Source organism: Cygnus atratus, chromosome 15 (genome assembly GCF_013377495.2).
Source record: "Cygnus atratus isolate AKBS03 ecotype Queensland, Australia chromosome 15, CAtr_DNAZoo_HiC_assembly, whole genome shotgun sequence".
In the NCBI taxonomy this organism is placed as follows: Eukaryota; Metazoa; Chordata; class Aves; order Anseriformes; family Anatidae; genus Cygnus; species Cygnus atratus.
The window spans coordinates 148,465-173,665 of record NC_066376.1 but is presented as its reverse complement, the minus strand read 5'-3'; the positions used below and the strand labels follow the sequence as shown (position 1 = coordinate 173,665).

The following is a 25,201-nucleotide window of genomic DNA, read 5'->3' as shown; positions in this document are numbered from 1 at the left end:
TGGTGTAAAATGAGGAGGAGGCCAAAATTCAGCTAGTAGAGATATTCAGGACTCTTTGGAGGAAAAGACACTAGAAGGAAATGGAAAATTGCTTAGTAATAGTAAACAGTTCTTATTGCCATTATGTGGAAGAATTACATCTGAGGTAATAGTGTTTTTTTTCCTATTGTTTTGTTTTTCAAGGCATCAGTTTGTAGAAAATAACTTAATTCTAAAAATGGGCCCAGTGGACAAAAGAAAGGTAAGGGGTTTTCTTAATTTCCTGTAACAGGATTCAGTTGTCATGCTTTTACACATTTGCAATGAAGATGAGGAACCTGTTTTAGAACTTACTTGTCTAAGCTATTTGTAAGTGTCACATTGTTTTGTTTGTTTTTTAAGATGTGATGTTTTCCTGTGAGTAGCTTTTTTAATTTTTGTGTTCTTTTTTGCAAAGGCTAAAAGTAAATATTCCGTTGATGCTTCCCCTTGAGAAGACTGTAGTAAAACAAGTTTTTGTTCAACCTCTTCCTACCAATCTAATACAGTTGATTAAATACTTGGTCTTGATGTATATCTGCATGTGGATTGAGCCCTTAATATTGGAAAATAGAATACAAACTCATATTGTCCTCAGCTGTGTTATGTTTCCTCAGTCTGACTAGTTCCTATGTCCTGAGAGAGGTAGAGGTGGCATTAGAACTGCTATAATGAATAACTTCAACGTAGTACAGAGGAGCTTCAATAGTCTTTGTCAGCTATATAGGAATGTAGGTTGACTTTCATACAAGTTCTTACCTGTTTATTCCTAATTTTCTCCAGAAAATCATGACAATTGATTTGTGTGCCAGCATATTTGACAAATATATTGTGCATTACTCTGTACAGTTAGTAGTTTTGTTTTGTTAGAACTCAAAGATGCATTCTTAAAATAGTGCTTTTGTCATGTAGTATGGATGCACTGCAACCTCCCCAAAAAGGAGTGAGGTCAATTAAGTAAAGCAAAAAGAAAACAAACTGCCCTGAACTCAAACATACTTTCCTCTCACTGAGCTGTTTTCATTCTACCTCCATTGTTAAATTCAGAGACATACAGATTTACCTTTTCTCTTTATCCTTTTTTTGCATTGCTGCTTCTACTTTTCCTGTTAGGGATTGTTTGCACGTCGACGCCAATTGCTCCTCACGGAAGGGCCCCACCTGTATTATGTGGATCCTGTCAACAAAGTTCTAAAAGGAGAAATACCGTGGTCTTTGGAGTTACGTCCAGAAGCCAAGAATTTTAAGACATTTTTTGTTCACACAGTAAGTTACTTTAATTTCTTTGCAAGTTGCGCTAAGGTTCTGGGACAATTATTATAAATTGTTAACAAATTTTGTTTGGAGAAAATATAATTTCATAAATACAGGTGTTGATTGCAGGAATACTTGTTGGTATAGGTTAATAGATACAACTTCAAGACAAAACTGACATGCATCTTCCCACAAAAAAGTTTTCTAAAAAAGTTTTCTAAAAAAGTTTTCTAAAAAAGTTTTCTAAAAAAGTTTTCTAAAAAAGTTTTCTAAAAAAGTTTTCTAAAAAAGTTTTCTAAAAAAGTTTTCTAAAAAAGTTTTCTAAAAAAGTTTTCTAAAAAAGTTTTCTAAAAAAGTTTTCTAAAAAAGTTTTCTAAAAAAGTTTTCTAAAAAAGTTTTCTAAAAAAGTTTTCTAAAAAAGTTTTCTAAAAAAGTTTTCTAAAAAAGTTTTCTAAAAAAGTTTTCTAAAAAAGTTTTCTAAAAAAGTTTTCTAAAAAAGTTTTCTAAAAAAGTTTTCTAAAAAAGTTTTCTAAAAAAGTTTTCTAAAAAAGTTTTCTAAAAAAGTTTTCTAAAAAAGTTTTCTAAAAAAGTTTTCTAAAAAAGTTTTCTAAAAAAGTTTTCTAAAAAAGTTTTCTAAAAAAGTTTTCTAAAAAAGTTTTCTAAAAAAGTTTTCTAAAAAAGTTTTCTAAAAAAGTTTTCTAAAAAAGTTTTCTAAAAAAGTTTTCTAAAAAAGTTTTCTAAAAAAGTTTTCTAAAAAAGTTTTCTAAAAAAGTTTTCTAAAAAAGTTTTCTAAAAAAGTTTTCTAAAAAAGTTTTCTAAAAAAGTTTTCTAAAAAAGTTTTCTAAAAAAGTTTTCTAAAAAAGTTTTCTAAAAAAGTTTTCTAAAAAAGTTTTCTAAAAAAGTTTTCTAAAAAAGTTTTCTAAAAAAGTTTTCTAAAAAAGTTTTCTAAAAAAGTTTTCTAAAAAAGTTTTCTAAAAAAGTTTTCTAAAAAAGTTTTCTAAAAAAGTTTTCTAAAAAAGTTTTCTAAAAAAGTTTTCTAAAAAAGTTTTCTAAAAAAGTTTTCTAAAAAAGTTTTCTAAAAAAGTTTTCTAAAAAAGTTTTCTAAAAAAGTTTTCTAAAAAAGTTTTCTAAAAAAGTTTTCTAAAAAAGTTTTCTAAAAAAGTTTTCTAAAAAAGTTTTCTAAAAAAGTTTTCTAAAAAAGTTTTCTAAAAAAGTTTTCTAAAAAAGTTTTCTAAAAAAGTTTTCTAAAAAAGTTTTCTAAAAAAGTTTTCTAAAAAAGTTTTCTAAAAAAGTTTTCTAAAAAAGTTTTCTAAAAAAGTTTTCTAAAAAAGTTTTCTAAAAAAGTTTTCTAAAAAAGTTTTCTAAAAAAGTTTTCTAAAAAAGTTTTCTAAAAAAGTTTTCTAAAAAAGTTTTCTAAAAAAGTTTTCTAAAAAAGTTTTCTAAAAAAGTTCTGTTTTCTTTTCTACTTCTGAACAGAAAGATTCTGAATAACTTTTTTGCTGTTGCATAATTACTGATTTTTGGTTTAACTGTGCTTGGAATACTCATTAAAATGTTATTTAAAATGTTATTTACTTACAGCCAAACAGGACATACTACCTGATGGACCCGAGTGGAAATGCTCATAAATGGTGCAAAAAGATACATGAAGTGTGGCGGCACAGATATCATCAGAATGCTGCAAAATAGTAAAGCTCATCCAAAATTTCCCAGTTTTCCTTCTTGCTGCTAGAACTCAACGTGCAGCCTATCAGAGGAATCTTTCCAACCCATCTATTACCATCTCAAGGGGAAGCATATGTCTGAAAATGTTCTGTTTTTTAAAAAAGAAAAAGGAAAAAAAAAAAGGCTAAAACCGAATGGAATTCAGGGTCGCTTTGCTCGCTCTTTGTGCTTCTGTTGAGGCTTCCACATGCGTATCATTGCAGTGAAGATCTTGCTTTTGTGCCCTTCAGCTCAATTTCTGCAGCAGACTAGTGGATAGACCTTGTATTACCAGCTACATTTAAGATGAGTTAAAACCAATCCACACGCACATGCCCCAAGTCATGTACCAGCGTTACATTTTTTGGGGCTAGAGTTTTCTGTGACTTTCACGTTATCATTTGATCTGTATTTCATCAGGGAGCTTTTATATGCCTCTCCTAAGCACCACCTCTGTTTTCTTTTCCTTTCCTCACAGTCCCTGAGCTTATTGGTGTATGGCAGTTGTAGCCAGGTCAGTTGCACCCTTGTGTAATTCTTAATATAGTTCTGGTTGCAGGATTTATGTGGTACTTAAATAATTATGTGAATGAATCAGATGTGTGTCTGGCAGACAGGCTCCAATGATAGAGGTGGTGAGAGTAAAATGCTGAACATGGCACTGAAAATTTTCTTAAATTGAAATGTTGGCTTCTGAAGCATATAAAGTTTTAAACATTCAGTTTAAATTTTAATATGAATGATGTGTGCTTAATCAAGAGACAATAAACTTACCAGCATGCTTTTAACTAATACTAACTAAAAAAAAATAATTAGTTAGTATGGAGGAAAAAAAACCAACAATGTTACTATTGAAGTAGTAAATAGTTTTTCTCCTTTCCAGGGGATGAGAGTTAGAAGCTTTCTTTGCAGGGTGTGCATGTTTTGTGCATTTTAGTGGGGCCAACCTATTTACCTGGATAGAGAAGAAAGTGTGAAAGCTTTGTACAACTGATTATTTTGTTTGTTTGTTTCTTTGTATAATGAGGTGTACAAATAATCTTATTTTTGGTCTTTGACCAAATATTTCAGAACTTCTAACAACTCCAAAAAATAAATAAACTAAGCCATTTAAACATTAGATACATACTGTAATCTGGTTAAAAATTCAACAGAAAATGTTGATACAATGGGGAAAATATATGGTACTTGAGGCATATCTATAAAATGAAAATATTTTTTCATATCAGTCTCTTTTATCCTTCTCAAATTAATGCTTTTTTTTGTGGTCAAACATTTCTTGCAATGTTACAAAGACTTGACTTTATGTGCTAAAAACAACTTCCCTATTTTCAACATACCTGTGTTCCTGAACCTTGCAGAGAGGCATGACCTAGGTCTGGACAAAGGCATTTCTTCCTTGTTTTAAAAGTGGTATAAACATCACACCTATTTATTCACCTTCGACACATACCATCTTTTTGTATGTTGAGGTCTCTATGATGTGCTTTTTCTTCTATCAAGGAAAGAAATGTTCCACTGTAATGTTGAAAGAACTAATGAGCTACTGTTCTAAAAGCAATGTTTTAAAAGCAGTGGCTTATCAGGCTGTCTCATAAAATACATGAATATTGATGTTTTTCATTATTATTATTGATGTTGTACTGGATGAGGGAGATTTATCATTGCTCTTTAAAAAAAAAAAGGCAACAAAAAATAGTATTATGTGGTTGAACTTGATGACAGTTCAGTTCTTCCAGCATTTTTTAGGTTTTATAGGAGAGAATGCAGTTGCCTTTTCTTTTGTAGGAACTATATTCTTACAGTCTTCTATTAACCCATGCATGACAAAAATCTGTAGCTTACAGTGCATGGTGTTAAGGGAACTAAGGTGTCCTGCAGCTGGCTGAGAAGACAAAAACAGAACACTGTTCCCTTTGCATAAGGAATTCCGCCATATAGAAGGTACACTCCTTGTCACTGAGATTTGAATGGCATAGTATTATGCCTTCCATTTGTGTCTGTAAGTAATCCTTTATTAGCTATCTTAAGTAAGATGGTAACTGTGAGTTTGCAGTGGTACCCAGTCACTTTGTAGCTGTCAAATTCCAGCTGTATGTTGGGTCTACTCGAGGCAACTGTAAAGCTTTTGGATTTAGTCTTTAGTATAGAGATGTAGACATGTTCCCAACTTCAAACAAATGGAGTCTGGCAGTGATGGAGCTTCATGGTGCTGCTGCTGGTTTTTATAACAAAACTTAGCCTCTTATTTGTTTAAAAAAAAAAAGTTGTAAAAGTTGTTCTGCTAATAGCAAATTCCTTAGCTTCAGTAGGAGCTAATAATCTCCATTGGCTTCTTCACTCTAGCTGACTAGGTGGAAATATAGGAATGCTTAAACATACATTCTATTACAGTTAAACCTGCAGTCATCTTGCCATTATAAAAAAAAAAAAAAAAAAAAAATTTCACATCTTGAAAATCTTATCAGTGTCCTTCATTCCTGCCTACTAAAACCTTTCAGCCAAAGAAATATTAGTAACAGTAAGCTGTAAAAGTCAATCTGTAAGACTGATGCCTGCATTCCAGTATTCCATTTTTCTTTTGACAAGGCTGTCATTAGAAAACTGTGAGCCTCTTAAAGGAAACCCTCCCCTCAGAACTTTTGTGTTCCAAATCAAGTATTCCTTAGCCACTGCTTTTTGGGGGAGGGGACCAGAAAATTTCTGGAATTGTTGATTTAAGTATGCTTTACCAATTTGTCCACTTAAATGCACGTTGGAAGGTGCTGCGTATTACGAAGGGCTGTTTCCTGTTTTAGATAGCAAGGTGGCTTCAAATCTTTGTCTTGAAGATTACTCCTATGGTTCGTGGGAGTTCATAGAATGAAATGTACAAGGGAGATTCTTCAGAGCTGCAAATAAGCCAGTTGCTTTCACTGCTCTTTATCCAAGGTATTCCAGAGCTGGTCATTCGAAGACTCTTCTTGACTCCTTGCTACAAACCTACTAAAAAACCAAATTTGTTTGGGTTCTGTCCCTTGCATTTTGAATGACTACCAGTTGTTTATAAAGATTCTGGTCAGCAGTGTAATTTCTTTTGATTGGGATTTGAAATTCAGGAAGGTGTTTATTCTGTCTTCTATTGTGTGGTGTTTAAGGCTGAAGTACCACTGCTAAAAAGGATTTTTGATTTACGCTATTCTATTCAGTGTCCTGCACAATCACAGAATGTTGAAAATTACTTTGATAAACTGGAGAGATGGCTTTATTAGGATTGGCCGTATAGCCTGTTTTTTAGAAGGATTTATGTTAACAGTCTTGCCTCAGATGTTATGTTGAAACATTGTGAGCAGACTGATACCAGCTATTAGTATCTCATTTGCTAAGCGCTAGATGCGGAATGCATCAAGATATCAGATAGTACTGTGCTCCACTTATTTTTCTCTGTCTCGCATGATTTAATCGTGAAGCATCTGCTATCTATAATTCCAGGAAAAAAATGTAGGTTGAAACAACAATGTGATAATTCTAATCTACTTTCATAGTATGAGATGCTTGATTTAATATCTTTGAAATCATTACATTGTGTTGAAAATCCCCAGGACTCTTTAAAGTTTTTTAAAAAAATAATGAATTTACATGTAGGAATGATTTAGTAAAGTCAACATAATTGCTTAATTTGGCCTGTGAACAAAAAAAATAAAAATGATTTCAGCAAGCTGTTGAGGAAATCACTTGTGTGGCATAGTTACCTGAAGATGTGTGTGGATTGTGATAACTTTTTCTACTATGGAAATACACGAATAGGTGTGGTATTTATATCTGAAGTTTTGCTGAATGCCTGTAATAATTCATGCAAATATTTTATTAATGAAGGGGAAGTGCTCCTGCAAAGCTTCATGATACAGATTGTGTGTTGGTTGATCAAATGGGTTTACAGACAAGTAATTTTCCATTCCAGATTGGCATGTTTTCAGTTAAGACACGAATTCAGGAATTTGTTTCCTCCTTTTTAAAAGTAATACAACTTTTTATTTAGCAAACAATTCAAGAAGTTCTTAAGCACCCAATAAGTTGGTCTGTCTGTTGGTGTGGCAGTGAATGTAATGGTTGCCATTTACGAAGCTTCCTATGACCTTGTACTAACTCTGATTGAATGTGGCATATGTTCTAAATTGTGGCAGAGTTTACAATTACTGTATCTGACAAAAAGAAAAAAAAAATAGGAATCAGGAACCATAATCTGTTTTGATAGTTGTATGCTAGCTGTTCTTCAGGTTGGTGGCAGTCAGTTGTGTGTACTATTCTCTACCTGATTTGTAGCTGTAACTGTGATGTACAGATAAAGGAAAAAAAAAACAAACACCCTCCTCCCCCCAGCAATCCCCCCTCGTCCAAGAACTTATTAAAACAGAAGCAAATAATGCAATGATATGATACACACTTTTTGTATTTTTATTCTTATAAGGTTATTTGCTGGCTTTTGTTGGCCTCTAGTTCAGTCTGTGTTATTTAAATTCTAATATATGAGTTATTTGGATTGAATTCATGTTCGGGGCCATGGTGTTGTATGTATTGATGTACAGCCTTGAATGTGAATAATTATTGTAAACTATATTTTACACCTTTTTTCTGGCTTTATTATATAAATTTTCTATTGGTCGACGATTTAATCATATCTCATAATTTAATAACTGCTTATTCTCCTTCCGACAGATTTCTGTGCTGTAGATGTGTAGCTAGTGACGGGATGATGGATTTCACTTATGCTTGGTAGTCTGTAATAAAGGCATGTAGGGTCCTGGCCGGCCTCCGCCTCCTCCTTCCGCAGCGCCGCGTGGGGGGCGGGCGCCGCTCTCCGCCTGCCGGCCGGCAGCCGCCGCAGCCGCTCGGCCGGGCGAGCCTGCGGCCCTCGCGGCCCGGCGCAGGCGCCGGGCGAGAAGAAGGAGGGGAAAGGCCTCGCGCGGGGCCCTTCCGGTGGGCGGCGCGCCCGCGGACCCGTAGCTGGGGCGGACCCTTCCGGCGGCGGCGGCGAGGATGGCGGCGGAGAACCACTGCGATTTCCCGGGCCCCCCGGCCGGCGGCCCGGGAGGCCCGGGCGGGCCCTGCCGCCGGTGCGGCTCGGCGCCGCCCCCCGGCGCCGTGCCCGGCAAGTGGGTCCGGCTGAACGTGGGAGGCACCTGCTTCCTGACCACTCGGCAGACGCTCTGCAGGGACCCCAAGTCCTTCCTCTTCCGTCTCTGCCAGGCCGACCCCGACCTGGACTCGGACAAGGTGAGCGCGGGCTGCGCCGCTCCCGCCGCAAGGCCCCGCCCCGCGCCGCCGGCCTCCGGCTGCGGGAGCGCTGCGGCGGCCGCGCCGCGCCGGTGCTGCCTGGGCCCGGCGTGCGGCGTCGCCTGCCCGCGGGGAGTGCTGCCGGCGGTACGGCGAGGCCGAGACGGGGAGCGCGGGGGAGTCTCGGGCTGCGGGAACGGCAAGCGTAAGCTCGGCCGCCGTTGGGGGCGTGGATGAAGGGCAGTGCTGGGCGAGTTCGCGTACTCGGTGGGAGTTCAGCTTTCGGGGTGAGAGGAGGCTGGTTTCTGGTGAGCTTCTTGGGTTCCCGATTAACGCAGCTGCTTCTGTGCGGCCGCCTTACGAACGTGACAAAGAGAGCACCGGATCGTTCGTGTGTTTATTTAAACGGTGACGTTGGCTGACTGTCTTTGGTTTTAGCACTCTCACGGAGCGTTTGCCTGCACGGATGTCATTCTGTTTCTGCACCGTCATCACCCTCCGGTTCAATTTCAAGACCCGGATCAAACGACTTCTTTTCATGAATTGTTCTGTTTGTTGTAGAAGAATACTTTATGAAGCTGAAATTCAGTATGTTAGGAAAAAATAACCTTTGTCATTCGGCCATAACGTTCTGTGTTTCAGCAATTCATCAAATAAAAGATTGCATATAGTGTATGGACTGCAAAAGGTGGGTGATATTGAGTATTCGTGCGTTCATTCTGACTCAGTAGGGAAAAAAAAGTAGGAAAGAGACGCTACTGATTAAGATTTTATTTATGGAATGGCTTGTATAATGGGTATAAAGTATTCACGTAAAGTTCTGGCTCTGAAAGAGAGTTGGGAATGTAGTAGATGAAAATTGACTTCCAGTACTGGATGTTTAGGGAGAAAAAGGGAACAGGTTATAATCCTCAGATATATAAGTAACAGATTAAAAGCAAAGACTTGTTATTTTTATATAGTTCTTATTATTTTTTTTTCAGTGCTCAGCTGGTAGTGGTTCTCTTCATTTTTTTCATACGGGACTTCCACAAAGGATGTTTAAGAAAATGTAGAGCAGAGTATGAACAAGGTTCCAGAGCTAGAGAAAAAATATCTTAGTGTGGCATTTGGGAGATCTGTTGTTGCATCTTTGTTTTGTTTTGAGAGGTTTAGCTTAGACTGACCTGTAAAAACAGATGTAAAAATGTAGGTGGATTGCTGGTAGGTCATGAAATGTTTTTTCTTGTGAGGGAATGGGGAAGCTTTTTTCTAAGGTCTCTTAAATAAGATAAGGCATACTTAAGGTACTGGTTTCAGTTGATATACTGCAAGAAAAATTGATGTAATCAAGAGGTGCGTTTTTAGAATAAATGGTTTAGCCCTATTTAAGCTATTTGGGTGTCTTTTTCATTAATTGATGAAATCAATCCTCTTTCACAAGTGTGTAATCAGTGAAGTATTGATATCTTACAAAACTTTGAGGTATTGATCTAAACATTTTCTTTGTACTGTGCTTACATGTTTCAGTTACAGCAGCATATTGTAAATTTATACTAAGGTTATGTAGCTGTTTGGTAGGATATGGAGACACCTGATGAATTTCTTTGATGTTTCTAGGCTTAAATAGTTCATAGTTGTTAATAGTGTACATGATAAATTAAAGCTAGCTACAGTAACAGCTATAGGAAGATATTCTCTGCTTACAGGGAGCACGTCTGTGCATTATTTGAGCTGCTTAGATATTACTATCTTCCAATGTAGAATTCTAATGAAAACAACTTTTACAAGATGCAAACAAATTGCGTTATCCTGTCCGTGTGAGTAGCCTGATTGAACCCACGGTAGAACAGAATTGGAATTGAGCTAAAATGCAAGATGAGAATGTGACATTAAGGTGCTCTTTCCAGGTTGACGTTACTAAAACAGTTTCACAAGGTGGTTGTAAGTGGATCTTATATTTAAGATTGAGTCTTACTTTTTAAAATAAAATTGTGGCTGGTATAGGCGTCTTTAATAGATTATTGTGAAAATAAGTAACATGAGGCAAGTAGTAAGGAAAACTACAAATTGTTTTGGAAAATCTGGATTTGGGGAAATTTTTGTTATTCAGAGTTGCATTCTCTGGGTTAACGAACCCAATTGTCTTCAATATGATGTACCTAAAGCAAAAAAAAAAAAGGGGGGGGGGGGGCAGCAAAGCCTTTCCTGATCAAATATCCACTGTGGTCTTTTCATTCCAACATCTGTCGGAGTTTCATGCCCCATTGTCTTGAACATCTGCACTAGAGTCATTGACTTTCACTTCATCCTTTCAGCGCCTGTGTCTGTACTAATCTGCTCTCTTGGATTTTGCAGGAGTGGCCTACCTCTTAGATTACCCATCATAGCGCACTCTTTACAGTACAAAAGATTGCTTAAACGTGTAATGCTTGTCTTCCAAGGATTCAATTCAGAATCTTCTTTTAGAATTCTTCATATTCTATAGAAAACAAGTCATAATCGAATCAGGTCCTTGCTTTTCTGTGATTTATAAGATAACAGATATCATAGATGTTATTGCAAGAGAAAAAAAAAGTCCTTCCCAGACATCTCATCAGTTTTTGGGCATACTGTCTTGATACAATAGCTTATATGTAGATTGTGTCTCTGGTATAGTTGTGAAATATCAAATGTCTTTAACTGATGAGCACAGATATCTTAATGGAATAGTTGGTGATACTGTCTTGGACTCTGGTTCTTCTCCTTTGCCATGTATATATAATCTGATAGTAACAGATTTGTTAATTCTCTCATGGCTTAATTTTTTGGAGTCTCAGTGAGCTGTAACCTGATACTAAAATGGAATGTTATTCATATACTAAAGTGTATTTACAACAACTGCCATAGTATACAATTTTGTGCTTGTAAAACGGTAGTTCTTGCAAGGTGCAGCTATTAGTTAAAGATAATGCCCTCCCAAAGTTTGGAGAGAGCTGGTCTTTGACCTACGATTCTCTGATTTTGATTCCATTGTGTTTTCTTACTAAAGATCACAAGGGTTTTAAACACCTAGTTTTAAACTAAAATTGTCAGTGTAAGAGTGTGAACTTCAGCCTTGAGAAGAGAAGACTGAGAGGGGATCTTATCAATGTTTACAAATATCTTAAGTGTGGGAGACAGAGGGATTTGGCCAACCTCTTCTCAGTGGTTTGTGGGGATAGGACAAGGGGCAATGGTCAAAAAATGGATCACGGGAAGTTCCGCGCCAACATGCAAAAGAACTTCACGGTGAGGGTGACGGAGCACTGGAACAGGCTGCCTAGGGCAGTTGTTGAGTCTCCTTCTCTGGAGATATTCAAGGCCCATTTGGACGCCTACCTGGGCAGCCTGCTCTTGGGAACCTGCTTTGGCAGGGGGGTTGGACCTGATGATCTCTTGAGGTCCCTTCCAACCCCTACAATTCTGTGATTCTGTGAATGTGAGCTTGTAGGTAGGCCGGTGGCCACTACACCCATCCCAGACATGCTTGACCCTACCTCCAGATGAGGAGGGTAAGGGGGAGCGGAGAGAATCCTGAGGGATGAGCCAGCAGATGCGATAATGAGAACTGTTAGACACATCCCTCTGTTAGAAAGAACTATAAAAAATAATGTAGCCTTAGCAGGTATATCATGATTCCTGTATGGGCAATTTGTCTGAGATGCACTTTGATAACTTCCTTCAGGAAGTTTTATCTTGTATTGTCAACAGATTACTACTGAATTGTGCTTGTAATTCAAAATGCATTTTGTAGTTCATAGGCATGTTTCATATTCTTGTGATCATGCTCCATCAAAGAAGCGTGTAACTCAGCAAAAATGAAGGAGGAGGCATATACACACACACACACACACATATATATATATATATATATATATATAAAATAACTAAAGTGAGTTAAGCCAGTTTGTAGAAAGCTCTAATGTTGTCCCAGCTGACAGAAGGGGGGGGAGGGCAGATTGCACATTTAGGTGCAAGACCAAGCAGAAGAACCAAAAATTAAATAACTCATACAACACTAAATATACATCTTTGAAGAAAAAAGTTCAGTTCACGTTCCTTCTTGCTTTGCAAGATTGCCAAATTAGAAGCATTAGAAAATGTAACCATAAGAAAAGCTTTTCTTGGTTGAGAACAGATCTATAAGCAAAACCAAAAATCAGTAATAAACTGTTTCTGCCTAAACTGAACAAGTGAAGCGTATCAGACTCACCCATGTTGACACAATAAATTTCATGTTAACTGAATGAGTTTATTAGAAATTAAAATAGAAAACTGAAATAGTTCATGTTATACTTCATAAATGTTAGTTGCATACATAATGATTTTTCTTTACTGTAGTTTGAACACCAACTTGTTTTTGTTTTTTTAACTACAGAAATCACAGTATTTCCTTGATTCTTGGTGTTAAAAAGTCTTCAAGAAAGGCAGTATGTTTGCCTTCGAATGACCAGCAGGTGCTAAGGTTGAACAAGGCTTTCCAGCCTGTCTCTTGGTATCAGATAGGCTTCTAGTTGCAACAGAGAGAAGATTAGTTTTGCCGTGGGGTGTGTCAAGGTTAGTGTTAAAAGGAATAAGATAGTGACATGTTGATCCTCTGACTTGTAACGTTTGATAGTGTGTTATGACTTTGTATTTAAGACTATTGAGATTCATTTCAGCAAGTGAGTGAAGTGGTAGTGGTCATACCCGATGTTCATAATAGGAGTTGTTTTCAGGAGTATTTAAATTTTGGTTCATAGATGAATATGTAAAAATAGACAAGCAGAGTCTTGCTCGCTCTCTCATCCTTGTTTAACTTACTTAACGCTTATGTTGTAAGTTTTACAGCGAGGTATTTCCTGATTTCAGCACCCTCCTGGTTTATCTGGATACCACTTTTTCTTTTATAAACTATTTTATTATTCATTAGTCTTTCCCCTAAGCGAGAAGATTGCCAACCTTTCTTAATAAGGTTATTGGCAACAGTACTCATGCTTGATTTTTAAAACCTTTCTAAAGTTAAGTGTAATAGTACTGAGATAGACTGTTAAGGAAGGAAGGAATCGCTGGATGTTTTAGAAAAAATCAAAATCTTCCTGGCAGCACATCCTTAGCTATCAGCACTAAATAATCAGTGGAAGAAAAGTATCTTAATTATAGTCATTATTCTAACATACAACTAAGATAAACTTTATTTTGCCATAAGATTTCTGGCTAGTTAGGTGGGTGTGCTGTGATATTAGTGTAGTTCTGATTAGTATTGACAGTTAGCTGTTGTTCAAAGTTTTTAGGTCACACAGTTTGAGAAGAATGTGTTCTGGGTATCAAGCTCAAGATCTGGAAAATACAGGAGGGTAGGGGAGACAGCTATTTCTAAATCCTGCCTTAGTGCCAAATATTATTCTGTTTCTGTCTATATTACTGCCTTTAGCAGAACTTCCACTTGCTCGGTATACGTAGATGATTTCACTTTTTTAGATATCTACGTTGGAGCGTGGTGTTGAGCCAAGAGCTTGATGGTGAGGATTCTGAGCGTGTCCGTTCAGGAAAAGTATTTAAGGAGATGTCATCAGACTTGTTTTGACCTCAGTGAAGTTACTTAACTGGACATACATTTCTGACATTTTAACAAGCATATTAATGCAATTCTCGGGGAGAATGTTAAATGGCATTACACAGGTGTATGTGTGTGTTCATACTGGAGTCCTGTACCTGATACAAGTATCCATAATTCATGGTCACTTCAAAAATTGGAGGACTTGGAAAACAGTCACAAGATGAAATATGATATAGGGGAAGGTTATGAAGAGCAGAACTACTTTTTTAGCAGAGAGCTTAAGGAGTAACTTTTCAGTGTAGAGGTACATACGTGAAGATAAGCAGTCGCATAGTAGAAGCCTTTTCAGTCTAGCAAAGGTATTGTGAGATCCAGCTAATGAAACTTGAAACTGTACGTGTCCAGGCTAGAAAGTACATATTTTTAACAGGGGCAGTAACTAGTTATTGGAATGTCTTGCACAAAATTGTTAGGTTTCATCACTACTGCCTAAAAGGTTTTATTTCACTTTAAGAGGAAATAAATTGAATCCTATATAAGTTTTATATGAAGATCAGGCTAAGTATTCTTAATGGTTCCTTTGAACCTTAGTCTGCTACTCTATAAAGTTTGAAATGGAAATGCCTGAGAATGGAATACATGATCATTTCGTTGTTCTGGGCTATATTTTTCAAATTCTTTGAAAATGCATATTTGTTTTGAGTCTCATGTCTCCCTGAATGCTGGATAGTAGATATACTTCAGGATTAGTTCTTAAAGAAGAAGAAAAATTATTTGTGAGCTACACTGCCTTTATACTTTGATATATATAACCACGTAATCGAAAATTTAGCAGCTAGTTATTAGGCTTTCTCTGAAATTCCATACTATTTGTAACTTTATTCTGCTACACAGTTGAGCTAAACATTGACGTGGGAGAGTGGTAAACAAATGCAGCCTTCACTGTACCTCAGCAATGTTGGTTTTTAAATGATACCATCATAAAGGAGAGCAGGTGTGGAAAATCTCTAGGAATTCCAAACAAGGAATTCCTTCTCTTTTGTTACAGAGAAGATTGTAATACAAGAATAGAATTGTGTAAAGATACAAACACCTGCGTGGCTAATTAGCACTTTTGTGTTGGATACACAAACACAACTGTTTGTTTTGAGTATCCTTAAAAAGAATGGCAAAATTTATATGGAACTCTTATTCAGTCAAAATGTGAGATCATATGATTATACTGAGTGGAGAAGAAACATGAATTGCAGCTGCTGTTACGGTAAACATTAACATGTGCTTATGTAGAATATATCTACATGAAAGAAAACTGATACCTTATTAGGATATTGATATGTCTAGCACTTACAGTATCCATCTGAAAAATTTGGGGAGGTGGGTTCGCTCTGCTTGTGACAGTGAAGAGTCAAACTTGCTCAAAGGTTGTAGAAATATAACTAACTAGTTAGCAAAAGAAGCGGCATAGCTGGGACTATACAGTTTATTAATATTCAAGTTATCAAGCCCAAAGACCAGTTATATCTACACAAACTGTAGCTATGCATTTTAACTGCCTAAATCACATTTGAAGCACACATTATTGTTCTTATCTTACATTAAAGTAAAACTGTTTCTTTTAGAAAGGGTGTCTAAAATGCCAGTTACATAGGAGTACAATGTATTTTCATGTGCATGTGAATGAAGCCAACCCTGACTTAATATTGTGAAGGTGTGGAATGAACTCTTATGACCCATATATTAAGAGTTGTAGGTGGAGCCAATGATGACACAGTCAGCTTTTATTGGATTTATGTTTACATAAATATCCTTAAAGATCTAGTGTAAGCAGCTTTTCTTTGTGATTTTAACATCCAGTGCTCAGTACGTGCCGAAGGGATAATCAGGAAGCTCACTCTAAAGGAGGAGTGAGAAGGCATTTTCTGCAGGAGGATGCTCAGGATGTCAATTTTATGCCTCTCTTACATCTGCATCTTTTGTATTTTGTTACGGTATTCTTTACTGAATCATTTGTTTTGTGTCCTGACTTCCTTGAACCAAACTGAGTTGTAAGATCAAAGTGCAAGGAACGCATCTTTTTCTTTGGAAGTGTGTTAATGAATGCATGTTTTCCATATCTGTGATCTAAGTAAGAGAGTGGCCAGTTACTCTCAATTGTTTAGTGTATTCATATTTTTGCATGGAATTTATATAATAGAGTGAATCTTATTGACAGAATTTGGATTGCTCACAGAATTTAGCTGGAGTTCTTAAACTTCAACTCTTGATGTTTACAACTTAAAAAAAAAAGTGACTATTATACCATAAATTATAAGACATTGAGGTTCCTTTTTCTTCTTTTTTGTTATTTTTTAAAGATGCATTATTGCCTTACACACTTCGTAAACCGTGGCAATAGTGCAATGGCACTTTATTTGTATACAGTATGTTATATTTCGGATGGTTGTATTCATCAGTGTGAAGAGTAAGCATTTTTATACATTCTGTGTGGTAATTTGGTGAGGAAGAAAACTTGATACTGGTGAGGAAATAAAATTATAAGTGAAAGGAAGAATGAGAGAATGCAAAAAAAAAAAAGGGTTTGTAGATGATGAGAAAAAGGTTAAAAATACTTAGAAGACAAAAGTAATTATATCTTATTTATCACAGAGTGGATGTTGTCAGGAAATGTAAAGCATGTTTGGTACATGTGCTAATGGTACGCTCTGTTGTGCATGCTAAGCTGATGAATTCAGGTAATGCAGGTTGCTGGTGACCTATCATTAGGTGGAAGTTGCAAAAGATGACCGAAGACACTTTTTCTTTCTTTAAAGCAGTGTTTCTTTTTTATCGGTTTTCAATCTTCCTTTCCAACTTTGCTGTTTTCTGTTCCTGGATTAAATAATGCTCTTCAGTTTGCAATTCATACAGTTGACAGCTAATTTAATTTCTGAGGGTTGTTTCTATGGACTGTTCAGTCATGAAGTGTTTTGGTAATGTAAACGCACATAAATGTGGAACATTAAAAATATACTGTTTCATGCACTTCATCTGTCAACTGGTTTGGTGCATAGTCTATCTTCTGTGAGACCATGAATTTCAGTCACAGAAGAAATTGTGATTGGACTTCATCAAGCACTGTGTGCTCTGTGTTGGTTAACTGACAGCACATTTTAATATAATAGCAGTATTTTCTTAAACATCTGTATAGTTTTATGTGAAATATAGCATCCCTTCACTTAGTTCTAAAATCATAGTGCTTTCTAGTGTGCAAAGCATTTAGTGTGAAATGATAGAAAGATGTTTGTTTTTATTGTAGTTCAGGCTGCGGTCTAGCTTTCTGCTAGCCCTGGTTAGATAAATGCATTTTTCTAGAAACTGTTTAGAACTTTTTAGGCGCTTCCCATGTGCCTAAAAATACATCCGCAATCACTTTCAGTGAGACATTTTCAGAACCTTAAGAACTGTTAAACAGGGGGAGTTTTCAGGTATTACAGTACAGTCATCAAACATTTACATATCAGCATGAATTTCCAAACGCTAGGAATTCGGTCAGCAGATTTTTTTCATGTAGAACAAGTATCACATATATGAGAATGATTCAAATTTGGCTAGTATTGTTGGTATTTATGGTATTTAATGTTTTTTTAGTATTTTCTGTAATCTAATCAAATATTAAAAATAATTATTAAATTTTAAAAAGTACTTGGCACGCTGCTTCAAGTTTCCAGTATATATTTATAGGATATATATAATGAAGCAAAACTTGAGGTACTGAAGTATTACTATTGTCAGTGATCTGCTTGTTAGTAGAAAGGACAGATGTATCTGTTAGACAACTGTGTTATCACTTTTTGCTGTCCAGAGCTCTAAGGAAGAAGATTATGTCAGTATTGCATTACTCACACATAGAAGGTGTGCACACATAGACTCTAAATTGTATAGGAAACAACAGTTTTACTCCTTTGTCTTTGTCAAGAATATCACCAGGAAAATTTCTTGAACTATGTTCTAATCGGTAAACTAAGCATCAGTTATAAGTTGATCTTGATCCCTCTTTTGTCTGCATGAGGTAGGTAGGAACTGCATCTTCAGCATACTTTTTATTTATTTTTTTTTTTTTAGAAGATGCACATAAAACACTTGCTTGGTACATGGCAGTTCTCAGTACCCTGTGAGTATTTGTACATCTCAGCTAAGACAGAAACAAAAGATTTTAGAACAAAATGTTCAGGTTAAAGAAGAGGTAGGTTTGTTTGCTTTTAATTAAAAACACAAGGGGGAGTGGGAGTGGAAGCTATATTACAGTGAGATTCAAATGCTAGCCTCTTTGTTCTTGTACTTGAGGTTTCCAAACAAAATGGTAGTTCCTGTATTATTTTTAGCCTTAGTTTTCAGTGTTCTCACTTACTGTTTAGACCTTTCATGGTAACAGTGGTCTGATGCTTTAATAATCTTTTGATAAAGAGGGGTGGGAATTGATCAGCGAAAAGGTGTCTAGTACATGATTGCGTTGATTGACCAATCTGATATAATTACAACTACATTGTTGATTTCCATTTAATGTCTTAAACAAATTCGGCTTTAAGTGATGTAGCTGTATATGAGTACCTGCTTGTTATTCATATACCAAGCTGAGTATGAGCTTGCAATTAATTCCTGCTTGGGCATTCAAATCATTGTGCCTTTTTGGCTGTCCTTTTTGTTTGTTTGTTTGTTTTGTTTGTTTCTAATATAGGATGAAACAGGTGCCTATTTAATAGACAGAGACCCGACCTACTTTGGGCCAGTGCTGAACTATCTCAGACATGGGAAACTGGTTATTAACAAGGACCTAGCTGAGGAAGGTAGGATATTACAAAATCTCGTCACTTTCTCATTATCCTCACTGCTTTGAAAGCCACCAAAAGTAATGTACCTGTAGATGGTAAATCTTAATCAGTGTAGCATTTTAATCTGCTTCAGACAAAGCTGATTGGTATTGTGCAGTTATAGTATTTGCTGCTACTGGAGTGTTTTAAGCATGATTCCTGGTTTCACAGCCCCTGCTCCCAGTTAGAAGTAGACCATTTTGCCATGAGGGGAGATGCCTTTTATCATACAATCTTGTTTTTGTTTTTTTTTGTTTTCCTGTATAACTGTGTGAAATAGTTGTTTTCAGTCTTCTTCAAGCAAATGAATATTGGCTGCAAAACAAGCTTTTGAAGATGTAAAGCCAAGTATGAGTGAAGTTTTGAAACGTTCAGATATGTGGAATGTGCTGTTGAAGAGTAAATTCTGCCCCTGGCTTCCTGGCCCCAATTCATATCAATTTTATCCTAATGGAGGATGACTGTTTTAGTACTAAAGCTGTGTTGATAAGATAGTGAACAAATTGATTGAAGAGAAATGGAGTCTAAGAAAATTAGCAGGAAATAATTTGAACTAAGATTTCAATCTGCATTGTTAAATATACCATTTGTGTAGAGAACAGGTAAGGCTTGAACATGTGAGTTGTTGCAGTCTGTAGTATGCTACAGCAGTCAGAATCTTAAAGAGGTTGTTCAGGGACAGAGATCTCAAATGACAAGAAGAAAAATTTTCTGCACGCTGGCAGTAAGAGAACTTTCAGTGGGAGTATTTGGATTTTTCTTTAGTGTTCTAGAGACAGGGCTTGAGCTATGGTGGTCCATCAGACTGCTGTAGAATGGCATTTGTGCTCCTATTCTTGTTTGTTTGCTTTTATTTCCTGCCTCTCATTCTGCGTATGAAATGGCATCAGTTTTTTTCAGTTTGTTTTTAGGGCAGTTTTTCAGAATGAGCTAGACCACGAACTACATCTGCCTGAAGGAAGCCAGAACAGTTAGACTGGTAAACAAATTGATCCTAGGGCAAAATAAATTGTTTTCTGTAGCAGAAAAGAAGGTCTTCATAGAATCTGGATGGTGATTTTGGCTGGGAACCTTTGGTTACATGCTCTTTTCAAAAAATGTTCTCATACTAGGTGTACTGGAAGAGGCTGAATTCTACAATATCACATCACTAATAAAACTGGTAAAGGACAAAATAAGAGAAAGAGACAGCAAAATCTCACAGGTGAGGCTGTTTTCTACTGTGTTTTTGATTATTTATGATATAGTAAGTAATGGGTGGTTCCTTTTTTTTTTTTTCCATAACTGCTCATTTCCCCGGTAAGATACTGAGTGGCTGTACCCTTCACAAAAGGCACAAGCAAACAGTTCCAGTTCTCGTTCAAAAACTAAAATTCTGTTGTTCAACAGTTGTTCAAAAATGTCTAGTTATAGTGAAATTTCTTTGTCAAAATATTTCTGGAAATAGCTATTTTAGAAAACACCTTGGCTAGCATTATTTTTCTCATATACATTTAAATGCTCTGAATATGATGAGATATATGATGAGATGTATAACTGCTGTTTATACAGCATACGTACAAATGTTGTTTGCTACAGAATATTAAGATGGGAACTAAAGTTACTTTATTTATGGTGCTCTATAGTTTTGAAGACCCTGCCTCTTCTCAAATCAGCTCATGAATGTTTCTTCATAAAATGAATATCACAGAGAAACTGTTAAGTAAAGAGTATTCAAGTTTGTGATTGTTCTTTAACTCTGCTTCTCTGGCCTTCGACTGAGTCTTCATAGAGACATTACAAGCGTACTGTTGCCAAATTTGAAGCTGGGTTGTGGAATAGCAGTATTTTCTGCAGGGTTTCACCTGATGTGGTCCTAGTTATTCATTGCTCTGGAGAAGGTAGCTTGACAGAGAAATAACGATATTTTTGAGTATGGTCAGACATCCCTTAAAGGCAGAATATTAGCCTTGATTTTGACTAATGTGGTTTGCTACGACATGGAACAATGTAGGAAGCCCATCTATTTATGGATAAGTCTTAAGATTATTATAAGTCTTAAGTAGCACTTTCAGTCCCTGAAACATTCATGAAGCACTGAGCAAGGTGACCCTGAGCAAATGAGAATTCTACAAAAAAATGGGTTGGTGCTTACTATTTCTAAAGAATGTCACAAAGTTATAAAGATAGTGAATTCCATGCTGTATTGAGCATCTTATATTTCTTCCTAAAGGTGCCAGTCAAACACGTGTACAGGGTGCTGCAGTGCCAGGAAGAGGAACTCACTCAAATGGTCTCCACAATGTCTGATGGCTGGAAATTTGAACAGGTAACAGAAACGTATAGGATATAATTTCGAAGTCTTGTAAAAATTTAGTTATGTGAAAGAGGAGTAGGAAGTCAATTCTGTGCATCTTTTTAAGCACAATTGTTATCAGAAATTGGATTAATAAAAAGATACACAATTAAATTGAAATTTCAGATTTGTATTCTTATTTGTCAGAGAACAAAAGTGCTGTAGCTCTCTGTTGGTTAAACTGATCTGACTTTCTATAAAAACATACATCATATTTGAAATGTAACTCTTTGGGGTCTACACAGCAGCAGGGTGAATAAACCAAAATAAACTAATGCAAGTTTATAGAAATGGTAGGGCAGACATTTGGTAAAAGAGATGAGCTTGAGAGATAACTGTTAGTTAGGCCAAAGCAGTGGTTCTTCAGGTAAAGGACTGATATGTGTAAGAGGGAAGACTTAACCAGTGCAGATGAGAAGCTGGATGGGCATGAGCTACAGGTGTTTCCGTCTTTGCACTGCGTAAAAATAACTTTGAAAGTACATAAGTATATTGGAAAACACAATGTGAAATTACAAAATGATTTTTCTTTTCTCTTTGATGATCTCTGGGAATAAGAAACTAAGTACATGGTCTCTTCATCTTTTACATTCCTCTCCTACCAGAATATCTAAACTGCACAGGAGCAATGGTTCTGTTAACTCTGGAATGAGACCCAAGTGCTCAACCAACATCTTTTTCAGTGTCTGGTGCCAGCTGTAGGAGAGATCAGAATATAAGCACAAACTTTTTATCCCGTGCACTCTCCCCCTAATAACACAGCAAAGGAACATTTTAAGAATACAGCACACAAAACTAAAAAAGAATGTTTTGTTTGTATTCAATAAAACGTGTAAGGCTTTTGTATCATAGAGAAAGCCATGATCAAATAAACTAAACCAACACAGAGAAAGCTTCTTATGCTTCAGTTCTCCAGTTCAAGTATTAAAAGATCCATTTGGCATGCCAGAAACTCAGTATTAAGTCACTTGAAAAAGCTCTCACTAAATCCACATGGCTGGTTTTTGACCAGTGCATTGACAAAGTTTTTTAGATATTCTTTGTCATGAGAAACTAGCTTTCACTACAAAACAGAGATTCTTTTCTTTTTAACAGAATAAATGATACTATATCTTTTAGCTGTCTTAAAATCCTGTGTTCTTTGTGAATATTATATTTGGGAGTATTACTGCTTTGGCAGCGCCACTGCAGAAAGAACCATTATAATCTCTCTTAGAATTTATATTTTTGGAAAACTCCAGTGGTTTTCTTGAATGTTATGTCTTTCATTTCATCCAGCTTCCTTCCTACTTCGCTTTTGCCACATGTTGCTCTCTCTTGGACACACAGTTTGAAGTAGGTAGACACAGTAGCTGTATGGTCCCTTATTATTCAGCTTCTCCTCTCCTCAGACCAGGTCGTTCTCTCCTTTGGTTTTATGGCAGACCTGCTTTTAGTAGACATCTTTCACTTAGAACATAATTATAATACTCTGTATAATCCAAGCAGTTTTATTATGAAGATTTGAATGCGCAGTAGCATTTCTGTAATGTATTTTTTTCTAAATAACTCTTTGTTGCTCGGCAGTGTACTTCCTTCCGAAGCACTCTTTGGAATGGCGCCTACCATGCTATGCATATATTAACATTGATGGTATGAGATCATCAACTTTTTCAGAGGAATAATATTCCTGTGGGTTGAGAGTCCCTGTACTCTGTGCCCTATGTAACATGTTTTAGCAGTTGTTTTTGATCAGAAATATCTTTTCCCTCAATATTTCTACTTTTCTATCAAAATACAATTGGATGTGACAAATAGGAGAGGAAAGTGTTAAACCGCTGGTGCACTTATGAGTTATCAATTTATGCACTGATGCACTTTTCTAAAGAAAGCGAATGAGTGCTGCTAGAAAAGTGCAATTATATATCAGTTTCATTCCAAAAAAAATAGCCTTAATAGTTGCGCTGCCCCACTTCCGTGATTTTAATGTGTTAGTCTGTGGATTATTTTTAGCTTCCATTGTTACCTCTTCAGGCAATCAGAAGAATAACATTTTGGCATTACTGCATAATGAGAAACTTTGGGCTATGTAACATTGCCACATACAAAGGCTTTAGACAACAACAGCATGTAAGTCATGTAAATTTTAATGATTATGTAACATGAGTCTGTCACCGTAATGCTGTCTTCAATAGGTTCGCTATATGAGAAGGACAGTATTTAGCAGCTGCCTTCAAAATTATTCACGTAACAATTACAGGATAAATAAATTTACTGTCCATGAGTCTTCTTGTCAGTGTTGATTTTCGGTATACTGTGAATAGGAGGTCGTTGTCTAGTTCTTCGCACTTAATGTAAAGCTCTCACCTTTCTGAAGTGCGCTGATGGGCTGTGCTTTAATTTAAACGGGTTAGGAAGTGCCATGTATTATTAAGATAAAATATTTTTTTGTAATAAATTGTGAAATATTGCTGAGATTGTTATGAACTTCTGAATTTTTAGACATCTAGCAATTGTGAACAGAGCTCATGGTACTAACCTTCATGGGAACGGGACAATTTTTTACGCTACAGTTCTTTTCTTGGGTCTTCTGTAAATTGGCTATTCTGAAACCAGTTTGGAATGCTCAATTTTCTTAAATTTCTTTTTTCCTCTAGATGACTTAAATAAAATATAGCTAAGGAAATATATTAACTTTTGGAACAAGACGAGGTTCTTTAATGTACAGGCTGGATATGTTGTTTTGCATAACACCTTCCAGTCTTATATCCACGTTACTGTTTGCACTTGGCATGTATGACAGGAAAATAATGCTCTCACTTTCATAATACGCCAAACTTTGTTTAGGTTTTTCAGAGTAGTTGGTTACACCACAATGATATGGAGAGTTTTCTAACTTATGATCAGTTAACTTCCCTTGAAATATCAGACGGCTTTGCAACTGCCTCCATAACTTTTCAGTAAGTTAAAATTAAATTTCTAGCTTGGTAGCAACTGTTCTAGGGGCAAGTAATTGTTACTAACACATTTGAGCTCATCTGTTATTTGTATGATTTGGATAATGGTATGTGCTTCAGCTTTACAAAGGTTTCTTTTTGTGTTTTGCTCTGATTGGTTATTTCAGCTTGTCAGTATAGGTTCCCAGTATGGCTGTGGCCGGGCCCAGCAGTCAGAGTATCTCCTGATAGTGTCACGGGAAGTGAAAGGGGAAGAGAGATGCTTCCAGAAATGCTGCAGTGAGGTGTGTCGCACCGTTCTTTTTGCCCTCACACTGATATGCTTGGCCTCCTTGCGTTTCTGCTGCATTCAAATCATTCCACTTTATTCCTAGGTGTACAGCACATAGTAGTTTGTATGTATTTGTGACTGGCTTTTATTTATATTCACAGTATTTCATTGCACATTATGAATGTTCATATTGTTTAAAAAAAAAAAGCAAACAAAGAATTGTTTATTTAGACTTGAGTTAAAAGTTTTTCTAAAGAAGAGTTCTTATTTTAATAGGTAACTTTTTTTCCTTAAATCTTCCTCCAAAGTTAACAGCCTTTGGTCCATAGTTGTTAAGTAAAATTGTACAATTTAAATATTAGAAGCCCTGTAAATACAACTTCGTGTTCACTGATTTCAAAAGGGGCATTCTTCCAGTTCAAATATATTTCGCATACCTAATAACGAGTTAACTTTAGAGTCCCGAGTCCTTTATTTCTGGTAACTCAAAACATAATTGGTTATTAGGTGGATGAAATATATTAAAACAGTAAAAATGAAAAACAAATTTTCAGAGATGAAAAATATGGAGGATTGAGGGGATAACAAAAGCAGCAGTTACTTTTAAAATTTGTATCAAGAGGAAGGAATATCTTGAGGTATTTTTGGTTTTGTTTTTTTGCTATTAGGCCGTCTCATCCTTTCTGCTCCCCTTGTTCCCAAGTCACTGCTCTTTTAATCACTGCGTTACTTTCCAGTGTTCAAGATCTTTTTGCTAGACAGTAATACCGGAGGCAGTTCCAAGTTCTCTACATAGCTGTGCTCTGTTTCATAGTGTGTTACGTGAATTGATTTGGGAACCTGGTATTCTTTAGTATTTTTCTCCAATAAAATACTTGGAGCTTTTGTTGTTTTCCTTGCTATATGTATGGTTATTCAGTCTAAAAGATTAGTATAACACCATGAAGATAATATGACAGTGAAGTGACTTATGAGCAGAACCTTGCCTATGATATGGACACTTATTCTTGCAATTCTAGATTTTAAACTTAGACTGCTGCTGAA

General features: G+C 36.1%; 2 protein-coding genes across 5 annotated transcripts in view; both read left to right on the top strand.

Moving 5' to 3' along the window:
- The window catches only part of PDPK1 (3-phosphoinositide dependent protein kinase 1), a 30,213-nt gene extending 22,454 nt beyond the window's left edge, over positions 1 to 7,759 (top strand). For both annotated transcript variants that reach the window (XM_035563331.2, XM_035563332.1), the window contains exons 12-14: positions 184 to 241; positions 1,132 to 1,284; positions 2,854 to 7,759. In XM_035563331.2, coding sequence (XP_035419224.1) covers positions 184 to 241; positions 1,132 to 1,284; positions 2,854 to 2,961 — 319 coding nt within the window. In that variant the 3' untranslated portion in view covers positions 2,962 to 7,759. The remainder of the gene's footprint in view (positions 1 to 183; positions 242 to 1,131; positions 1,285 to 2,853) is intronic.
- A 194-nt stretch (positions 7,760 to 7,953) lies between these two features.
- LOC118256366 (BTB/POZ domain-containing protein KCTD5) overlaps positions 7,954 to 25,201 on the top strand; it is a 38,130-nt gene continuing 20,882 nt past the window's right edge. Inside the window, exons 1-6 of one of the 3 annotated variants that reach the window (XM_050713771.1) lie at positions 7,954 to 8,229; positions 18,483 to 18,591; positions 19,728 to 19,819; positions 20,828 to 20,923; positions 22,964 to 23,059; positions 24,054 to 24,170. In XM_050713771.1, the coding sequence (XP_050569728.1) occupies positions 7,993 to 8,229; positions 18,483 to 18,591; positions 19,728 to 19,819; positions 20,828 to 20,923; positions 22,964 to 23,059; positions 24,054 to 24,170 (747 nt within the window). In that variant the 5' untranslated portion in view covers positions 7,954 to 7,992. The remainder of the gene's footprint in view (positions 8,230 to 18,482; positions 18,592 to 19,727; positions 19,820 to 20,827; positions 20,924 to 22,963; positions 23,060 to 24,053; positions 24,171 to 25,201) is intronic. The other 2 variants (XM_035563286.2, XM_050713772.1) reach the window with 2 other exon arrangements.